Source organism: Taudactylus pleione, unplaced genomic scaffold, assembly GCF_031769625.1.
Source record: "Taudactylus pleione unplaced genomic scaffold, aTauple2 ptg000015l, whole genome shotgun sequence".
Taxonomy (NCBI): domain Eukaryota; kingdom Metazoa; phylum Chordata; class Amphibia; order Anura; family Myobatrachidae; genus Taudactylus; species Taudactylus pleione.
In genome coordinates this window covers 31,039,061-31,057,677 of record NW_028284417.1, presented here as the reverse complement: position 1 = coordinate 31,057,677, position 18,617 = coordinate 31,039,061, and the positions used below count along the sequence as shown (strand labels likewise).

Sequence of the window (18,617 nt, the reverse complement as noted above, 5' to 3'; positions counted from 1 at the left end):
GTTGCTCAACCCAAATCTCCTGGCAACAAGAGAGGTTACATGTGTTGAATGTGTGAACCTATACAAAATGTAACTGCTTCTAATCAGATACTGTTGGGATAATCCTGTCACAAATCTGGGTCTTAGCATTTCTGACAAGCTCTGATACTTCTTCATTGCTGTATCCAGGCCTATGCAGAAACATTCCATTTCAATTACCTGATGCACTTCAGCAGCTCAGCTGTGTGCTCACCTGGTCAGTAAGACCAATGGCTTTTCACCTCCTCCTATTTAAACCAGTTCCTGTGAGCAACCCATTGCCAGAACAACGTGTTCCACTTTCTACCCAGGATTGTTCTAGGCCTCAGGTTTACTCCTTGTATCCTGTGATCATGTTCTCTGTGTATCTGCTACTTCGTGGATTCTCACTATTTACCATCTGCCCACTGGTGTAACTACTGTAGGTGCAGGGGGTGCGGCTGCTATGAGGCCCAGATCGACCCGGGTCCCGGACTTCCCCCTGCACTAACAGTAGTCGGTAGGAGGACTGCTGTGGTTGTGTACTACCTGGCAGCAAGGGCTTAAGCTCCGCCCCTGCTGTTAGTCCCTGCCTCCCGGTGACAACATCCATCAATGACTGGGAGGGCAGAAGGAAGCAGGCTAGCTAGGAGAGTGGCCTCGCGGGTCTAGAAGGGGACGTGGCCTTGCAGCAGGCGCAATCACGTATTGGCCATGGCTGCAGCGTCTGACGTCAGGGCCCGACTATAAAGGCTCAGGTTCCCAGCGTCCTGGTGGAGGGGGAGCAAGCAGAGGGTTACCTGGGGGGGGGGGGGTGTCTGTGAAAATTTTGCCATGGGGCCCCCCAGGTGTAGTTACGCCCCTGCATCTGCTGCTGTGTTCCATTACCTGTCAGCGCCGCAGCTTCCACGTTGCATACAGACCTGCTTTTCATCTGCTACTGTGTTCCGCTACTTGTCACCGCCGCAGCTCCCATGCTGCATACAGACCTGCTCCAACCACTTTGTCTCAACCAGCAAGTACAGTATACTGCTTTCCATCTGCCGCTGTGTATTGTTTGTCACCTATCAGTGCGGCAGCTTCCACACTGCATACCAAGCTACTACTCTTCAGTGCAGTGAGTACAGCTGCTGTCTTCATTCCATCATACCGCTGGGACAGTGCATGCAAGTTATCTCTTCTGTTTTACTCTGTGCTTGGTGGTTGCCCGGGTTATTTGGTTATACTATTGTGCTGACCTTGTATTGGTTTCCCAGTGCTATGTGCTATTGTCTTGGCCTAGTTCATAGAAGGGTGCTGGTTCCAGGGCTAGGTTTCAGTATGCAGTATACAGTCTGTACACTGAGGTGTCCAGTAAGCTGTATTACTAACTATTCTGACTCTCAGTTTCTGAGTTCCTCAATTGTTCCAGTTCCAGAGTTACAGCTTTCTCAAGTTGTACTCTGACTACATAAGTCTCTGATTCCTGGCTTCAGTTTTGAGTTCCTATCTACCAGTACTATATAGTTCTGAGTCCTGATGTTCACTCCTGTTTCTGGAATCTTTCCCTGGTCATGCTGATCTTCAAATGTCACTAGGCGAGGGGTAACCAAGTGGACCTGGTCTGTTCACTCCAGTTCCAGTTCGGTATCTATGCATATCACAAGTCTGTGGTTCCTACACTGTCACTAGTGCACCTATACTCCTGGTTATACTCATGTGCAAGAGCTACATTAAGCCTCCTCATTTCATCTGCACCTCCATTCAGTCCAAGGGTCCAACCAGATCTACAGAATACTCAGACCATGACGCATCCACAATCAGCAAGTTGGTCTAAAATGCCCAAAATGGCATGTTAACCTTTCATGTTTATTTCAAGCAATGCAGGAATCTCATCAGCAGGAGATATACAGTGGCAGCCTGGAGCATACAGGGTTTGCTGGGTGTTGTAATGCATCTGGTGCAGAATGCACCATCAGACTCTAAACACAATGTCATGGCAGTAGGGTGCTTGGGCACCTAAGAGGTGGTGGTACAGAATAGGTAGACATTCCTTGTGGCTGTAGTAGAATCCAATGAGCCTGGGGTGCATCTGTGGCTAATGTATACCAGAGGAGAGAGACCCGCAGCATGGCTGAATATGCACAGTAGCACATGTTCCAGGCTAGACCTGATATGAGAGCCTCAGTAGATCCTAGTGCCCACTAACTCTGTACTATGTGATGGAGCTCTGCTCTCCCAGCAGCATTGACTGGTGCCTCTCAAATGTTTGGGGTGGTGGTGGAGATCCCCCCCTGGTTATAGTGTCTATGCATAGCACACTTGAAGGTACACATTTACTTTGGAGAGACATCCTGATAAATTAGAAGTGCGCCTAGAACCATACATCCTACCACTTATGAACCTTAACTTTTCTTCTTAATAATGGCTTAAATTAACAGTAAAAAGACATTGGGACTGCCTTTGTTATTTCTGTCTGTTAACAAAAATACAATTCAATTGGTTGATGGGCATCTCTCTGCAGAAATGCTAATTGATAGTACAAAGTACATGCCACTATAAATAAAGGAATGAGATCTGAAAAAGTTGTTTTTCAGAGTAAAAATGACTGGATGTCCTTTAGCAAAACAAGTAACTCCACTAAAATGTGGCCTTTCTTCTTTTCTATGTAATTTTTATTGTCTCAATACACAAAATCAAATCTCTTTCCTTTTTTGATTTTGTTCAATTTTTTTTCTTATTTTGTTTTTAAACACACATTATTTTTACATTTTTGATTAACCTAAAACTGGAGGCCCGAGTGCAGGTTTCATGTTCCAGTGCACATCTGGGAGCCTATAAACCAGCTTGAGCTTTTTTTGACATCTCACTGACCTGGCATGGGGTAATACTAATCTCACATCTGCAGGCCAGTGTCACTAGTGACATGAATATTACATGACATAGCTGCCCCAATTACTTTTTTGATAAATTCTTCCAAAAAATATAAATTTTCAATATAAGTGGTGATAGAAAATCTGTCTTTTCAGATCGGTTTGATAAATATGAACCTTAATGTAACCTTATATAAATGGCTGATGGCCTTTAGTTGTCTCTAGATGAATAAGAACATGTACAGATGGTGTATTTTGCATAAGTGTATTTCCTATGGAGAAATTATGTAGAAATATAAAATGAACTATTTACCTTTTTGCAGGATTTGCATTGATTTGCAAATTGTTTCTCATAGCATGGTACACAATATAGACTGGAGAGTTTGGGAATAAATGGTTTTATTCCTAAAGGCTGCTGACAACTTTGGCAGACAAAACATGTTTCATGCCAGTTACACCCCTTGTACTCCATTTTTCGAGAACCTACAATATGATAAAACATAAAATGTTATGTGTCCTATATACAATTATAGAACAGATTATGTTGTTTCATGATCTTTTTAAATTTTATGACATATCTGTTTTGTATACAGGTCTATATTTACTAGAAAGGCAACGGGCATACGCCCAGGGCAACAATTTTCATGCTCAGGGTTTAATGTTCATATTAATTATTTTCATTATTTTTCCTGTTTTGCTACAGAGGTTAATGAGCATGTGGCAGTGCAAAATTTATAGTTTTTCTCTTTCTCAGTGCCTGGCATTGTCAACCATGAATTCAGACATATGCTTGCAAATACAGCTGTAATAATAAACAGTATAAGGATAGTTACCCACTGAGGATAAGAAATATCCAGTAACACAGAATGTCAAATGCTATAAAGTTTGTTCCGCAGGGCATAACTTGTGCTTACACCTGCTATCAGGTGGGGAATAATAGCTCCCATTGGCTGACCATATCCCCTCATTAGTATACTTGCAGTGAACGCAAGATAATAGAGTAGGCATTATCCAAAATATTCTGCAGTCCCACAGACACTCCTAAACATATCAGCAATTGGAAGTGGCTATTGGGTGAAAGGTATGGTTATTTAAATGGCCTGAAATTTTCTGAGGAATTGTTATGGTTACATAGACTGAACTTTGTCTTAAATAATATTAAACCTCTGATACTTTATAAATACATTTATTACTAATTATAGGGTAGATAATGCATTTGTCTAGGTGTATGTTTCATATATAATGCAATTTTTTACTCAATGAACGTAGCTAAATGTTGTGTGTCCCAGATTTTTTGTAAAACTATTTTATTAAGATTTTGTTATAAACAAAACAAAAGAATGTTACAGCCATAACAGGTGATACCTTAAAGTTGAGGCCATAAATTTATATTGAAATTGACAACTATGAATACATTAGCAATAAACATATACACAAATCAGGGTGGTAATCTCAACTGAGATAGGAGTCAATAAAGGAGATAATGACCATGCCAGAGAAATAAGGTCATAGAATGTATCACATACATTGACATTAAATAAACTAGTCAATATGACGGTAGCTCTAGCAAGTATTCAAATTAACATATACCTGTATAAGATGGGGGAGGAGTTGGAAGACCACGATAAGATGCAATAGGGAGGATATGGAGGAAGAATGGTCTTATGGAAGAAAGATGGTACCACTTAGGTAAAGTGTACATGTATTCAGGGATCAATAGGACCAAGAGAACTCATTAAAAATGTCAGTTATGGTTCTAGCAGTAAACAGCGGTGAAGAAACCAGTCTGTGGATTCAAATAACTTAAAGATATGTTCCTGAGTAGGGGGATGCAGATGATCTATATATAAGCCCCATATTTTATAGAACTTCACCACACCTCTATTTAATCAGGAAGACAGTATCTCCTATTAAAATATAAGAGTTGAAGAAGTTTTACTTCATTAAGAGTAGGGGTTGAATGCATAGTCCAATGGATTAGGATAATTTTCTTTGCTATTGAAATTAATATTATAAAGATGGAGATTAACGCTCTCTTATTAAGCCCTAGGTTCCAATTTTGAAAATTAGAACAAAGACATGCCAACTAATCAGGTTAGAGGTTTAAAGAAAAGATGTCAATTATAAAAGAGATCATTTTGTTCCAAAATCTTTTAATCTTTCCACATTCCCAGGGGCATTTAACATGTGGCACTTTAGACAATTACTGGTTTCAGAAGGGACCAAATGCATATGTTGTGATGGGGCTATGTAGGCTTGAAAAGTAACTTGTAAGTGAACCTCCTGTAGATAGGCAGATTAAAAGATACATAGAGTGGAATCAAAATGAGTAAACAAATCTTCAAGAGAGAATAAGGACCACATATCTACACGCCAACCCAGAATGTTTTGTCATATTGTGATTCTTGCATTTAATTAACTAGAGTAGAGTATTTTGCCCTATAGGATATATGACTTAAGTAGTTCAGTAAGCAAATGAGTGGGTCCATAGAGATCGGGGGGGGTGGGGACATTGCTGGTGGAATGGATTGGATTAATATTTTCGTTTGTAGGTACATATAAAAATCTTGATGTGGAATTTGGAAAAGTTGCTGTAAACCAGAAAAAGAACGTAGAATACCACTCAAATCAAATACCTTAGATGTGTTAAGCCCTTTGTCGTGCCATGATAGAAAGTGGGAATTGGTGAGAATTGGGGAAAAGCCAGATTTCTCCATAATGGTATGTGGGGAGAAGAGAGGTGATTTCTATGTATTTTATTAGTGATAGTAATCCTGGAATAATAAGTTTCTCTAAAAATAGTATGAGTGACAAAATCTTTAGGAATATCCTGCAGTCTTGTGTGTAGTAGGGTCCCTGGTGAGTATGGGGAATATAATTCCATATCTAAAGAGATGTCTGTGTATGTAATTCTACCAAGTAACCAATGCATACATATCTAAAAAATGCAGCCAAGGAGTAGGCAGCAAAATCCAGAATCCCTATGTCCCCTTTTAATGAGTCAATTTTAATATTGACATTGGAGTTCTAGGGTGTTTACCTTGCCATACAAATGGGAAATTAACAGAGTAAGGTGAACTATATCAGTTCTAGAAAGAGCGATAAGGAGCATCTGCATGAGCTAGAATATTTTGGGAAAGACCACACTTTTTATAACTGTTGCTCGGCCCAGGAGGGATAGAGGAAGAAATTTACAGCTATCTAACAGAAGTATAACTTAAAGTATTAGGGAAAAATTAGCTGAATATAGCTGTGAAAGATTAGATGTAATCTGGACCCCTAGGTATTTAATTTGGGAGGTATTAAGTTTGAAATATTGGAGAGCTAGTATAGAATCCAATTGTGTTAAGGAACCCAAAATTGGCAGAATTTTTCATTTGTCAACATTGACCCTGTATCCAGAGAAGGAACCAAAGGAGATTCATAAATCCATAACTGCTGGAACAGATAAAGCTGAATTAGATATAAACAAGAGCATATTGTCTGTGAACAATGCTACTTTAAGGGTCACTTTGCCTATATAAATTCCTTGAAGAATGGGTGTAGCACAGTACGTAGGGCTATGGCTAGATGTTCTAGTGCTATGGCAAACAAGAAAGTAGAAAGTGGGAAACCTTATTTTATTCCTTTTTGAATGGGAATTGGGGTGGATTAATGGCCATTACATGAAACTTTTGACTAATAGTTCGTGTAGAGGGTCCACAAAATATGTATAAACTTTAACGAGAATCTGAATTTTTTCTAATGTAGGGAATAAGGTTGAATGCCTTTTCGGCATCAAGTGAAAAAATTACTATGGGATTGGGATCTTTAATGGTAAGTAGAGATTACATGGTCCCCAGAGCTCTTCTAACATTGACCACAGAATGACATCCCCATATACTGTAAATCCAATTTGGTCTTGGTGTATGATATTAGGCAAAAGCCAAGCACAGGAATGCCCAGTGTTGCCTCCTTAAATATCTGTCAGACAATGTGCAATAGCATAAACATTGGTGCCTTTGACGCACATCAGCCATTCACAAAGCTTGTAAGTTAAGTCTGACTTGCTCCAATCACTGCAGCTCTCCTGACATGCAGAGAGCTCTCATGCTGTGTAGGCATTCGCAATGGCTATTATAACCATACCCATGAGACCGTGTTTAAACAGTCATACTCACCTGCAATTTTATAACCACCCCCCATTACCAAATGGTATATACCATCCCCCAAATGGTAACTACTTCACACTCACTTTTCAAGTGGTTTCTATGCATGGGTGCAATTGCACTGCAATCACTGCTTGTGCACAGTTCAACTTTTGTGCATATCCATTTGAGAAAGGAATTATTTGTAAATCACAGTATGATTTTATCAATATAGAGTCCCCATCCATTCCAACTATATGTCCTCCCCAAGGTACACAAAGATTTATTACATCCCCCGGGCATGCCCATTGTGTCATGGACAAATAGTATTACCTCAAATCTCTCAGCATTAATTGATTAAAAAAACTGGAGCTTGCCTACAAAAGATTTTTAATCAAAATACAGGAAATTAAATGGGAGGAAAATTACTTTTTGGCTAGTTCTGATGTAAGCACCTTATATACAATTATTGACTTGAGTATAGTCTTGAGAGCAGTATCCCATTTTTTAGACCAGACTGACTTGTCTGTAGAATTGAGGGACTTTATCATGGAAGGAATTTAATTCATTTATTAAATAATTATTTTATTTTTAATGGATCCTACTATTTTAAGTGGGAACTGCGATTGGTACCAGGTTTGTGCCCAGTTATGCCAATCTCTTCATAGCCTTCTGGGAAAAACAAACTAATTGGTCTGAGGGGGTACTGGGTGCAAACCTGGTATTCTGGCAAAGATTTATAGATGATGTTTTAGGGAAAGTGTGCGTTCTAAGGATTTCCACAAGTGTGGCCTATGTCTTATAGTATGTGTAGGTCTGTAGAATATGTAAGTTCAAAGCCAATGGCAATGTATATCCAATTTAAGATTTTATTATTTGCAATTCAAAAACTATAATTTATGCTCTGGAATGTCAATGTGGCTTGATCTACATAGGAAAGACAACTAGAAACCTTAAAGTTCACCTAGCTGAACATGTATACAATATAAGAAAAGGCCTAGAAATGCATACTATCTCTGCACATTTTAAAGAGAAACACGATTCAAAGGAATGCTTTATCAAAGCATTTTGGAGTATATAGTAAATTTCACCCATTTTTTCCACTGGTGTATGCACTGTTTCAAGAAAGCACCTTGGGGATAATTATTATTTTTTTATCACTAAAATGTTTATTGGAGAATGGTGAAAACTCCTTTTATTATCTTATAAGCTGCATATCTGTTGTTTATCTGCAGAAGTAAGGTTATTTTTTGTTTTATTTAGCATATGCATTTGCACACAGTCGCGTAATCTGCAAAAATATTGGCTTTGCATAAATCTTTGAATCAGACCCATTGGTCTATAAGAGTCAGGTAAAGTTAAGTCTCATCCAGGCTTGGGAAGAACCTTAAGACTAGCAGAGTTATAGTAAAGAGGAAGAGATTCATGATAAATAATATGGTAGAATACCTCCACCCAGACCATCTGGACCTGGTACTTTTGAATCGCTCTAGTCACCTCCTCCAAAGTGACTGAATATACTAAAGTGTGGACCACATCAGAATGCAACTTAGGATATGTAAGATTGGTAGAATATAAAAGGTTGTGTGGTTTGTGTAAGGGGGTGAGAAGTAGTTGTAATAAAAGGGATTCATAGAAATACCTCTTAATGGAAGCTATCTGCATTTTAGAAGAAAAAAACCATTAAAAGTTTAGAGTGGGTGGACTAACATTGGGGGTCAGATACCATTTAAAATATTGGTTAGGATGTGCCCAGTTTCCAAATGTATGTAACTGATAATTGACAGATAACAAGTATCAATCTCCCATAGTTTGTAGAAATTCATCAAAATTATTTTTTTCTACCTGAGAAAGATGTTTAGATGTAGGGGATAGATCAGTTTTAAATGTTTGATAGTCCTCACATAGGGCCATTTGCAGTGTTACATAAGAGGTAGAATTTTTCTTATTCATGGAGGATACATAAGAAACTATGGCACCGTTAATGACAGATTTGGCTGTCTGCCAAAAAAAAGGGATTGGACTATTATTATCTTTTATTTATATAGCACCACAAGTGTTCCACAGCGCCTTACAAAGTACATAAATAAGTGAACAAGAAATCGATGACTTACAGTACAATAAGCAACAGGGCATAAGCAACCAAGTGTTAGGTGTCCTAGTGGGGAGTAAGGAGAAGATGAAAGTATAAGTAAGGAGAAGCACAAGAGGGTAAAGGGCCCTGCTTGTGAGAGCTTACATTGTAATGGGGAGGGACAAACTAATAGGCGTGACACAGATGGGGTAGGAAGGAGCATGTAGCAGTTGGTTAGGATGAGAGCTGGAATGCTTTGATGAAGTAGTGGGTCTTGAGAGCCCATTTAAAGATTTGTAGAGAGGTGGAGAGGCTGATGGTGAGAGGGAGTGTGTTCCAGAGGTAGGGAGCAGCACAGCAAAATCTTGGATGTGGGAGTGGGAGAAAGTAATCAGTTGGCAGGAGAGGCAGAGTGCATTTGTTGAGTGAAGAGGGTGGACAGGAGTGTGAAGGGAGATGAGGTTAGAGATGTAAATGGGAGAGGAATGGGTGAGGGTTTTGTATGTGAGTGTAAGAACCTTGAATTGGGTTCTAAATGGGAAGGGGAGCCAGTGTAGGAGAGGGGAGGCAGATGTAGAATGTTTGGAGAGGAAGATGAGCTGAGTAGCAGCATTGAGGGCAGATTGGAGTAGAGAGGTGGGAGTCAGAGAGGCCAGATAGGAGGAGGTTACAGTAGTCCAATCTGGAGATGACCAGTGAGTGGATGAGGGTTTTCGTATCATTCTGCGTGAGAAAGGATCCGATATTAGAAATATTTTTGAGATGGAAATGACAGGACTGTGAGTGGGGCTAGAGAAGATAGTTGTGCCTTCAATTGATAATGAAATTGAGAGAAATGAAGCTATTCGGGAGGGTGGTAAGATGATCAGCTCAGTCTTAGACATATTAAGTTTAAGAAAGCACTGGGACATGCAGGCAGAGAGAGCAGTGAGACAGTGGGAGATACGAGTTAGGAGAGAGGTGGAGAGGTCAGCGGAGGAAAGGTAGACCTGAGTATCATCAGCAAAGAGCTGATATTGGAAGTCAAAAGAGCTGATGAGTTCACCTAGAGAAGACACATAGAGGGAGAATAGGAGAGGTCCAAGAACAGAAAATTGGAGAACAACTACTGTAAGTGGAAGTGGGGGGAAGAGGAGTCATGAAAGGAGACAGAGAAGGAACATTCATAGAGGTATGGGCAACAGTCAGGAGAGGGCAGTGTCATGTAGACCAAGGGAGTGAAGGATTTGAAAGAGGAGAGGGTGGTCCACAGTGTCAAAAGCAGCAGAGAGGTCGAGGAGAATGAGCAAAGAGTAATAGCCCTTAGATTTGGCAGCAAGGAGGTCATTGCTATCTTTCGTGAGGGCGGTTTCAGTGGAGTGGAGTGAAGAGAATGGAAGCCATACTGAAATGGATCAAGGGGGGAGTGGGAGGAAAGAAAGGTGGTAAGGTGGTTGTAAACAATATGCTCAAGGAGTTTGGAGACAAAAGGGAGGAGAGAGATGGGTAGGTAGTTGTAGAGAGTGTTAGGATCAATGGTAGGTATTTTAAGAATGGGGATGACAAGATCATGTTTGTATGCAGAAGGGAAAGTGCCAGATAAGAGGGAGAGATTTAGGAGGTTGGCAAGATGGGTACAGGGAGAAGGAGAGAGGTAGAGGAGGAGATTGGAAGGGATATGGTCAAGTGGGAGGTGGAAGGGGGGACCGGATGAGGGCCATGACTTCCTTTCCAGATACAGTGGAGAAAAATGTCAGAGTTGGTAGGATGGATGGGGAGGGTTGGTCCTGGAAAGGAGGGGGTGGAGTGCTGAGGGTCTGGTGGGATATGATGTCCTGATGTATGGAGACAGAGTCAATTTTAGATGCAAAGTAGGTGGCAAAGACAAGAGCAGAGAGCAAGATGGGGAGGCGAGGAGGGGGCAGGCAGAGGAGGGACTTGAAGGTACGAGGAGACGCTGGGGGTTTGAGGACTGGGAAGAAATGAGGTTCTTGAACTATGACTGTTTACAAAGGGAAAGGGCAATACTGTAGGATGAGAGCATAAATTTGAAATGGAGGAAGTCTGCCTTAGAGCGTTATTTTCTTCACTGTCACATGAGATATATCGTTAATTTTATACTCCTCTCAAACAGTTTACAGTCTTTTTTTTAAGTTTAAGAGAGTGTGAAAGGTGTGAAGGGAACCACCAGGTCTTTTAGGGGCCCCTGTCTAGTGCAATATGTAAATTAGACCAGGTCAGAGCATTGTCAGAAATAGCAATCAGTTCAATATTTGCCTATGGGACCATGAGAAATAATGTCTTGAAAAATAAAATATAGTCTGTTTGGGAAAGTGTATCGTGTGCCGCCAACAGACACGTGTAGTCATTGTCCGTGGGGAGCAACACCCTCCAGATATCAACTAGTTGGAGTCTAGATGCATATAAAGAGATTCCCATTTTGGGAAGGATGGGCAATTTAGAGGAACAGTGAGATCTATCTAACACATGATAGTACACCAAACTAAAATCACCACATACTATAAGAGGCTTAGCACAAAAATGTTTAACAAACATTTGGGCCATATACTGTGCATTGCATAGAAAATAAGACAGATTATGAAAAGGAATAACAGCTATGACATAGCTCTCTTCAGGATCAGCATTCAGCATATCCACAATTGGAGATATTTATTTCTCTAACATGGCAACTCCTCTTGCTTTGGAAGTATGTGGGGCTGCAACAACCAAGGGCCAATTATGCATTTGAAATTAGCCATCTCAGAGGGAACTAAATGAGATTCCTGAATAAATGCAATGTTGATATTCTGTTTAGATAAATACAGAAGTACTTTGTGCCATTTGGCAGGAGACTAAGAACATCTAATATTCCACATCTATTTTAATACTAGTCATACTTTAACTACAATGAAATTAGGCGATAAAACAGCATAGTGAGGACTACCACTTGAAGGAGGGAGGTGGGGAAAGGGGAAGGGATGGAACATGAGGAAAGTACTAAAACTAGATAATGAAAAGGGGAAATAATAAGTAGGGAGCAAAAAGTTTCCAGAAATGAGAACCAATTCAATTAATGAAGAGAGGACTTCCAGAATAGCAGAAATTGAAGCCAGTAGATTAGATTACAACATTATATCTATCACCCCAGAGAGTAGCTCCCAGCCGCAACCCATTTGCTACACTAGAGGGGATGCGGTCAGAATGCCGTCTGCTGTGATTCTAGCAGTAAGAATGCCAAAGACAGAATCCAGACACTTAGAATAGCGGCACCGGCATCCCAACCGCTGGAATCCCCAAGGTAAGTACTTGTGTTAGGGGTGGGTTAGGGTAATGGGCTAGGGTTAGACACAAGGGGGAGGGTTAGGGTTAGCTTGCGGGGGGTGGTTAGGTTTAGGCTGTGGGGAGGGAGGGTTAGGTTTAGGCACTAGGGGGGAGGTTAGGTTTAGGCACCAGGGAGGTAGGGTTAGGGGTTAGGTTAGACTTACTTACCTGGGGGCATCAGCATTCTAACCTGGTCGGGATGCCAGAATTGGGATTCTGACTGTCGGGATCTCGAGCACCGACAACCCGTACCTAACCCGTGACAGACAACTCCGATCTGATGTTTTGATCAGTAACTTTGTGGCTTAAGTTTTGAAGCTGGATTAAAATATCAGATACAGTCTGAAACAGTAGGGGTCCAGAAGTGGACTTACTTGCTTCTACTACATCCCCATATGAGACTGGAGCTTCAGAGGATCTTCATACGTGTGGTAAACTTGTGTCCTCAGAGTTTGCTGCAGCTTTCTTTGATGCTGGGGAGGTTGCCGTTGTGTCAGCATCCAGTGCCATGTTTGTGTCAGCCCAGCGTTTTTCCTGGCTGCAGTGGCTTGGGGAACGACTAGCTAGATATTTTTCCAAGTGCTGTCAGGAGGTGGGGGAGCCCTATTTGGAGGACAGCAAGCAACTTTTAAGAGATTAAATGTCCGGGAACGCGGATAAGCTGCACGGAGGAGACACTTAATCCAGAACCGGAAGTTCACGAGTCCCACATTTTTAACCATTCTCTGCTGTCTTCCTTATAACTTTGCCAGGTGGAGTCTTGGGGAGAGTATATAATAGATTGTGTATTTTTAGGTGACTTCAAAGTCGTTGCAAATCTTACAGTGATTTTGCCATCCAAAATCACCCAATGTTTTACCTAGAGATTTGGAGGATGGAAACCCAAACTGCGAGTGATGTGTAGCAGTTTTAAAATCCATATGTTACCAGTGGCTTGGGGTTCTACAGTGTGTTACAAATAAGTCAAAGAAAAACATGTGTAGCCCCTTATCCCCTTTCTACAGAAGATCCATACTATTCATCATTAGGCTTCTAAATAGCATTGGGCCCTTCATGGCACCCCTGGACTTTGGATAGTAAGCTAATAATAATTATAATTCAAAATGAATAATTAATAATGTAAAATCAAATGTCCTGACTGACTGATTCATTAACGCCCAGCCCAAACCCCTGGACCTACAGTCAGGTGCATAAATATTGGGACATTGACAGAATTATGGCCTCTATTCACCACCACAATGGTTTTGATGGGCGTGATCAGCACGAAAATCTAGAACAATTACATAGCGGCCCGCGATCTCCTGTCACTTTAGATGGGAGATGCGGGCCGCGAAAACAATTGAATTCCACCCATTGGGTTGAATTGTATACAGTCAGGTCCATAAATATTGGGACATTGACAGAATTTTCATATTTTGGGCTCTATTCACCACCACAATGGCTTTGAATTGAAACAAACAAGATGGGCTTAAACTGCAGACTTTCAGATTTAATTTGAGGGTAATTACATCCAAATCAGGTGAACGGTGTAGGAATTGCAACGGTTGCTATATGTGCCTCCCACTTTTTAAGGGGCCAAAAGTAATGGGACTATCAACTCAAAAGCTATTTCATGGACAGGTGTGGGCTATTCCCTCATTATTTCATTATCAATTAAGCAGGTAAAAGGTCTGGAGTTGATTCTAGGTGTGACATTGAATTTGGAATCAGTTGCTGTCGACTCTCAATATGAGATCCAAAGATCTGTCACTATCAGTGAAGCAAGCCATCATTAGGCTGAAAAATCAAAAGAAACCCATCAGAGAGATAGCAAAAACATTAGGTGTGGCCAAATCAACTGTTTGGAACATTCTTAAAAAGAAAGAATGCACCGGAGAGCTCAGCAACACCAAAAGACCCGGAAGACCACGGAAAACAACTGTGGTGGATGACAGAAGAATTATTTCCCTGGTGAAGAAAAACAGTTGGCCAAATCAAGAACACTCTCCAGGAGGTAGATGTATATGTGTCAAAGTCAACAATCAAGAGAAGACTTCACAAGAGTGAATATAGAGGGTTCACCACAAGATGTAAACCATTGGTGAGCCACAAAAACAGGAAGACCAGATTAGAGTTTGCCAAACAACATCTAAAAAAGCCATTACAGATCTGGAACAACATCCTATGGACAGATGAGACAAAGATCAACTTGTACCAGAGTGATGGGTAGAGAAGAGTATGGAGAAGGAAGGGAACTGCTCATTATCCAAAACATACCACCTTATCAGTGAAGCATGGTGGTGGTAGTGTCATGGCGTGGGCATGTATGGCTGCCAAAGGAATTGGTTCCCTTGTATTTATTGATGATGTGACTGCTGACAAAAGCAACAGAATGAATTCTGAAGTGTTTCGGGCTATATTATTTGCTCATATTCAGTCAGAAGCTTCAGAACTCATTGGACGGCGCTTCACAGTGCAGATGGACAATGACCCGAAGCATACTGCAAAAGCAACCAAAGAGTTTTTTAAGGCTAAAAAGTGGAATGTTATGCAATGGCCAAGTCAATCCCCTGACCTGAATCCGATTGAGCAAGCATTTCACTTGATGAAGACAAAACTGAAGGGAAAATGCCCCAAGAACAAGCAGGAACTGAAGACATTTGCAGTAGAGGCCTGGCAGAGCATCACCAGGGATGAAACCCAGCGTCTGGTGATGTCTATGCGTTCCAGACTTCAGGCTGTAATTGCCTGCAAAGGATTTGCAACAAAGTATTAAAAAGTGAAAGTTAGATTTAGGATTGTTTAGTTTGTCCCATTACTTTTGGCCCCTTAAAAAGTGGGAGGCACATATAGAAACCGTTGTAATTCCTACACCGTTCACCTGATTTGGATGTAATTACCCTCAAATTAAATCTGAAAGTCTGCAGTTAAAGCACATCTTGTTTGTTTCATATCAAAACCATTGTGGTGGTGAATAGAGGCCAAAATATGAAAATTCTGTAAATGTCCCAATATTTATGGACCTGACTGTAGAAGCATCGTGGAGAATATTCCTTTCATGATGTAGGTGCCCACTAAGAAGGGATTTTTCACAATTCGACTCCTAAGGGGGTGAAAATGTTTGCACCCCCTGTGCAATGTCCTGGTCTACTGTGGCTGACACCTCCTTCTGCATTTGCATCGTGTTACCTGTATAGTTAACTTACAACCATTGTAACAATATCCAGCTACTTCAGCCTTGTTTCTGCCAGAATATCCTTCTACTTTAGCACTGCTATCTGAATAGTATAATTAATGCCATTCCAGAATATCCAGCTGCTTCAGCCTTGTTATTTTTGCAAGCTTATATTTACAAGCATCTCCAGTATATTTACCTATTTCCTGCATGCTTATTTATAATCATTGCCAGAATCTTCAGCTAGTGTGATGTTGCTACCACTATGTAATCTTCAACTATTATTTGCTACACATGTGTAATTATTGCTATATCTATTGTACATTAATAGGATGTTATGGGTTAGGTATGAGATCCCGGCAGGCGGGATGCTGGCAGTCAGAATAAGTCTCCTAAACCTAACCCTCCCTAGCTCACCTTTCCCGCAGCCTAACCCTAACCCTCCCTACCGCAGCCTAACCCTAACTCTACCCCCCCACCCCCACCCCCGCAGCCTAACCATAGCCCTCTCCCTAGTGCCTAAACCCAACCCCTAAACCTAACCCTCACCCTAATACTTACCGTTAGGATGCCAGCGGCCGGGATTCCGGCACCGATATTCTGAACGCCGACATCCCGACTGCCGGGATGGTAACTACATCCCGATGTTATACCAGTTCATTTGCATAGAGAACCTGTATAAAGTCTAGTAGAAAATGTCCCTAATTAATGTTTAAGTAGATTATTGAACATGGCCAAATTTTATACTATGGTAGTAAAGTTACACTTACTGTATAGGAAGTAAAATGGAGTTAATCATGATGTACAAGTGGAAAACATTATTTAAGTTTTAGCAGTTGTACAGAATAATAATAAATTAATTTTGGGTAAAGGACTTTGGCCCTCATTCAGGGCCGCTCGTAAGCGGCCGTACGCTCGTAGTCATCCGATGTTGTTAAAACACGCATGCGTCGGTGTAACAGTGCGCATGTGCGTACGGCTGAATGCGATAATTTTTTCAGTCGTTCGTCGAATAGCGAACAGGAAGTGACATGTCAAATGTGATTGACAGAACTGTCCGTTTTTGGGCCTATGACGGGGGGGGAGATGGGAAAACGCAGGCGCGTTGAGGCGTTTTTTGGGCGTACCTAAATTATCTGATGCGAACGGCCAATGTGAACGGAACAAGTGTTATGTCACTGTCTGATCCACTTTCCATTAAAACTGCTCGCTCAGCTTGTGGTCTGGTATTCTCTATCGCAATGACGATGGTATCTTCGTTCTTCCCGTGGCTCATCGATGGTTTCCCGATTTATCAATTGAGGCCTCAAAAACAAACAAGGTGTTTAGGAAATAGCCTTTTTTTAGTAGCAAAAAACCGTACGCAGGTGACCTAACTTTGCAAAGTGTTAATTAAAACTCATATATTGTTTTTAACCCTTGGTTTTTTTATTCAAAAATAATGTTTAGATTTCCATTGTATTGTTTGTAATTTTGTTTGCGGGATTACCTTTTAACCAGTTTTTGAATAAATTACCAATAGAATTGTGCAGATTTTCAACAGTATTTTTTTTTTTTTACATTTTTGGGAAATAATAAAAACTTGATAACGTAAAAACAAATAGCAAATGATTTTAGAAACACACAAACAAAATAAGTGGCATTTGAAATCCACAAACAAACACAATTAATAACAAATTCACAAGAAAGGAGAGGGAGGTTTTGGGCATTAAGGAATATGGGGCAAACACTGAGAAGGATTGTGGGAAAATTAGCCAGTGCTGTCATCGCCTTTTGGCCCATTTGGCCGGGGTAGGGAGGGAGGTCTGAACGGGTCCGGGATGTCCTTCTGCTGGCCTGGCCAGAGGCAGATGTTGTGGCCTCTGGACTAGGCATAGGGCTAGGCACATTTGGAGGGATGGCTGTTGTTGTGCCAGAGGTGGAGGGTCCTGATGTTCCGGCAGGAAGGGAGGCCGGCTCCAACATGTGCTGGCGAACGAGCTGCTCCAGGGCATTTGCTATTCGCACGTTGGCCCCAGTATTTTCTGCCAGGGCCTTAGCAATGGTCACGTTGGCCGCAGCACTTTGCTTCAGGGCGTCCGTCACCCATAGCAGATTGGCATCCATCCTCAGCAGAATCTCGGTCTGCTGATCCGTTTTAATATTGAGATCAGTGAGGAGGCCCACTGCCTGCGAGGGGGAATGCCCTGGACTGTCTGCCACAGGGTCCCCAGCCGGATCTACTGCTTCCTCCCCTGCAGAGCCAGCAGAAATTCTGCGGCCAAAGCTCCCCTCTGGAGCAGACTCATCCGCCTGTGTCTCTGTGAGAAAAAAGAGAAAAGAGTAACATTATAATCTAGATATTGTCCCAAACACATTTCTGAGTTGTTAACATTACAACATTTACCTGGGGCAACATGAGGAGCTGCAAAGTCTGGCATGTCGGTATCCATGTTCGACACGCCAAACACCTTCTCATCCTGCACACACCCCTGGGCCATCTCCTCCAAATCTGTGAGCTCCAGTGACACAGGGGCGGGACCCCCACCTGTCCCCCCTGCATGCCTAGCCCTATCAGCCAGCTTTTGCTTAAGACGATATTTGAAGTCGCTCCATCTGTAGGGTAAAAAGTTGGCATTATTCCTGCAGTATTTGGACCTGTAAACACTTTTTACTAAAATGTAATTTTTACGTACCGGAGTTTGACCTCCCGGGTTAAATGTACAAAATCACCCACCCTATTGACACCACTGGCTATGTCATCCCACATTTTCCATTTCTGGCTTGCACCCATATTCCATGCTGCCTGTGGCAAGTTGTCATTGCACATTTGCACCAAAACCTCCATCTCCTTTCTTGTGAATTGTGGCTGCCTTTTTTTTGTTTAGTTGGCCTGCTAGGCCCAGCAGCCTCTTCCATGGCATCCTCAACACCTTTTTTTAAAATGGGATTAAAATTTATAATGTAAAATGTTTCCAAAATTATTGTTAAACATAATCCTTTTGCCCAAAAAAGAGAAATACTTACCTGGAGCCTCTTGGCCAGTGCTTTGCTGCTCTGTAGTAATTTTGGACTTTCAGGTCTCACTACAGCAGACCGATTTGGGTTTTCAGTGATGTTTTTATACATGCATC

The 18,617-nt window shown here is 41.4% G+C and overlaps 1 protein-coding gene across 1 annotated transcript in view; it reads right to left on the bottom strand.

Annotated features, from left to right (window-relative positions):
• The window catches only part of FHL5 (four and a half LIM domains 5), a 111,508-nt gene that overhangs the window by 10,618 nt on the left and 82,273 nt on the right, over positions 1–18,617 (bottom strand). The window contains exon 6 of the mRNA XM_088470865.1: positions 3,163–3,332. Within this exon, the coding sequence (XP_088326991.1) occupies positions 3,163–3,332 (170 nt within the window). The remainder of the gene's footprint in view (positions 1–3,162; positions 3,333–18,617) is intronic.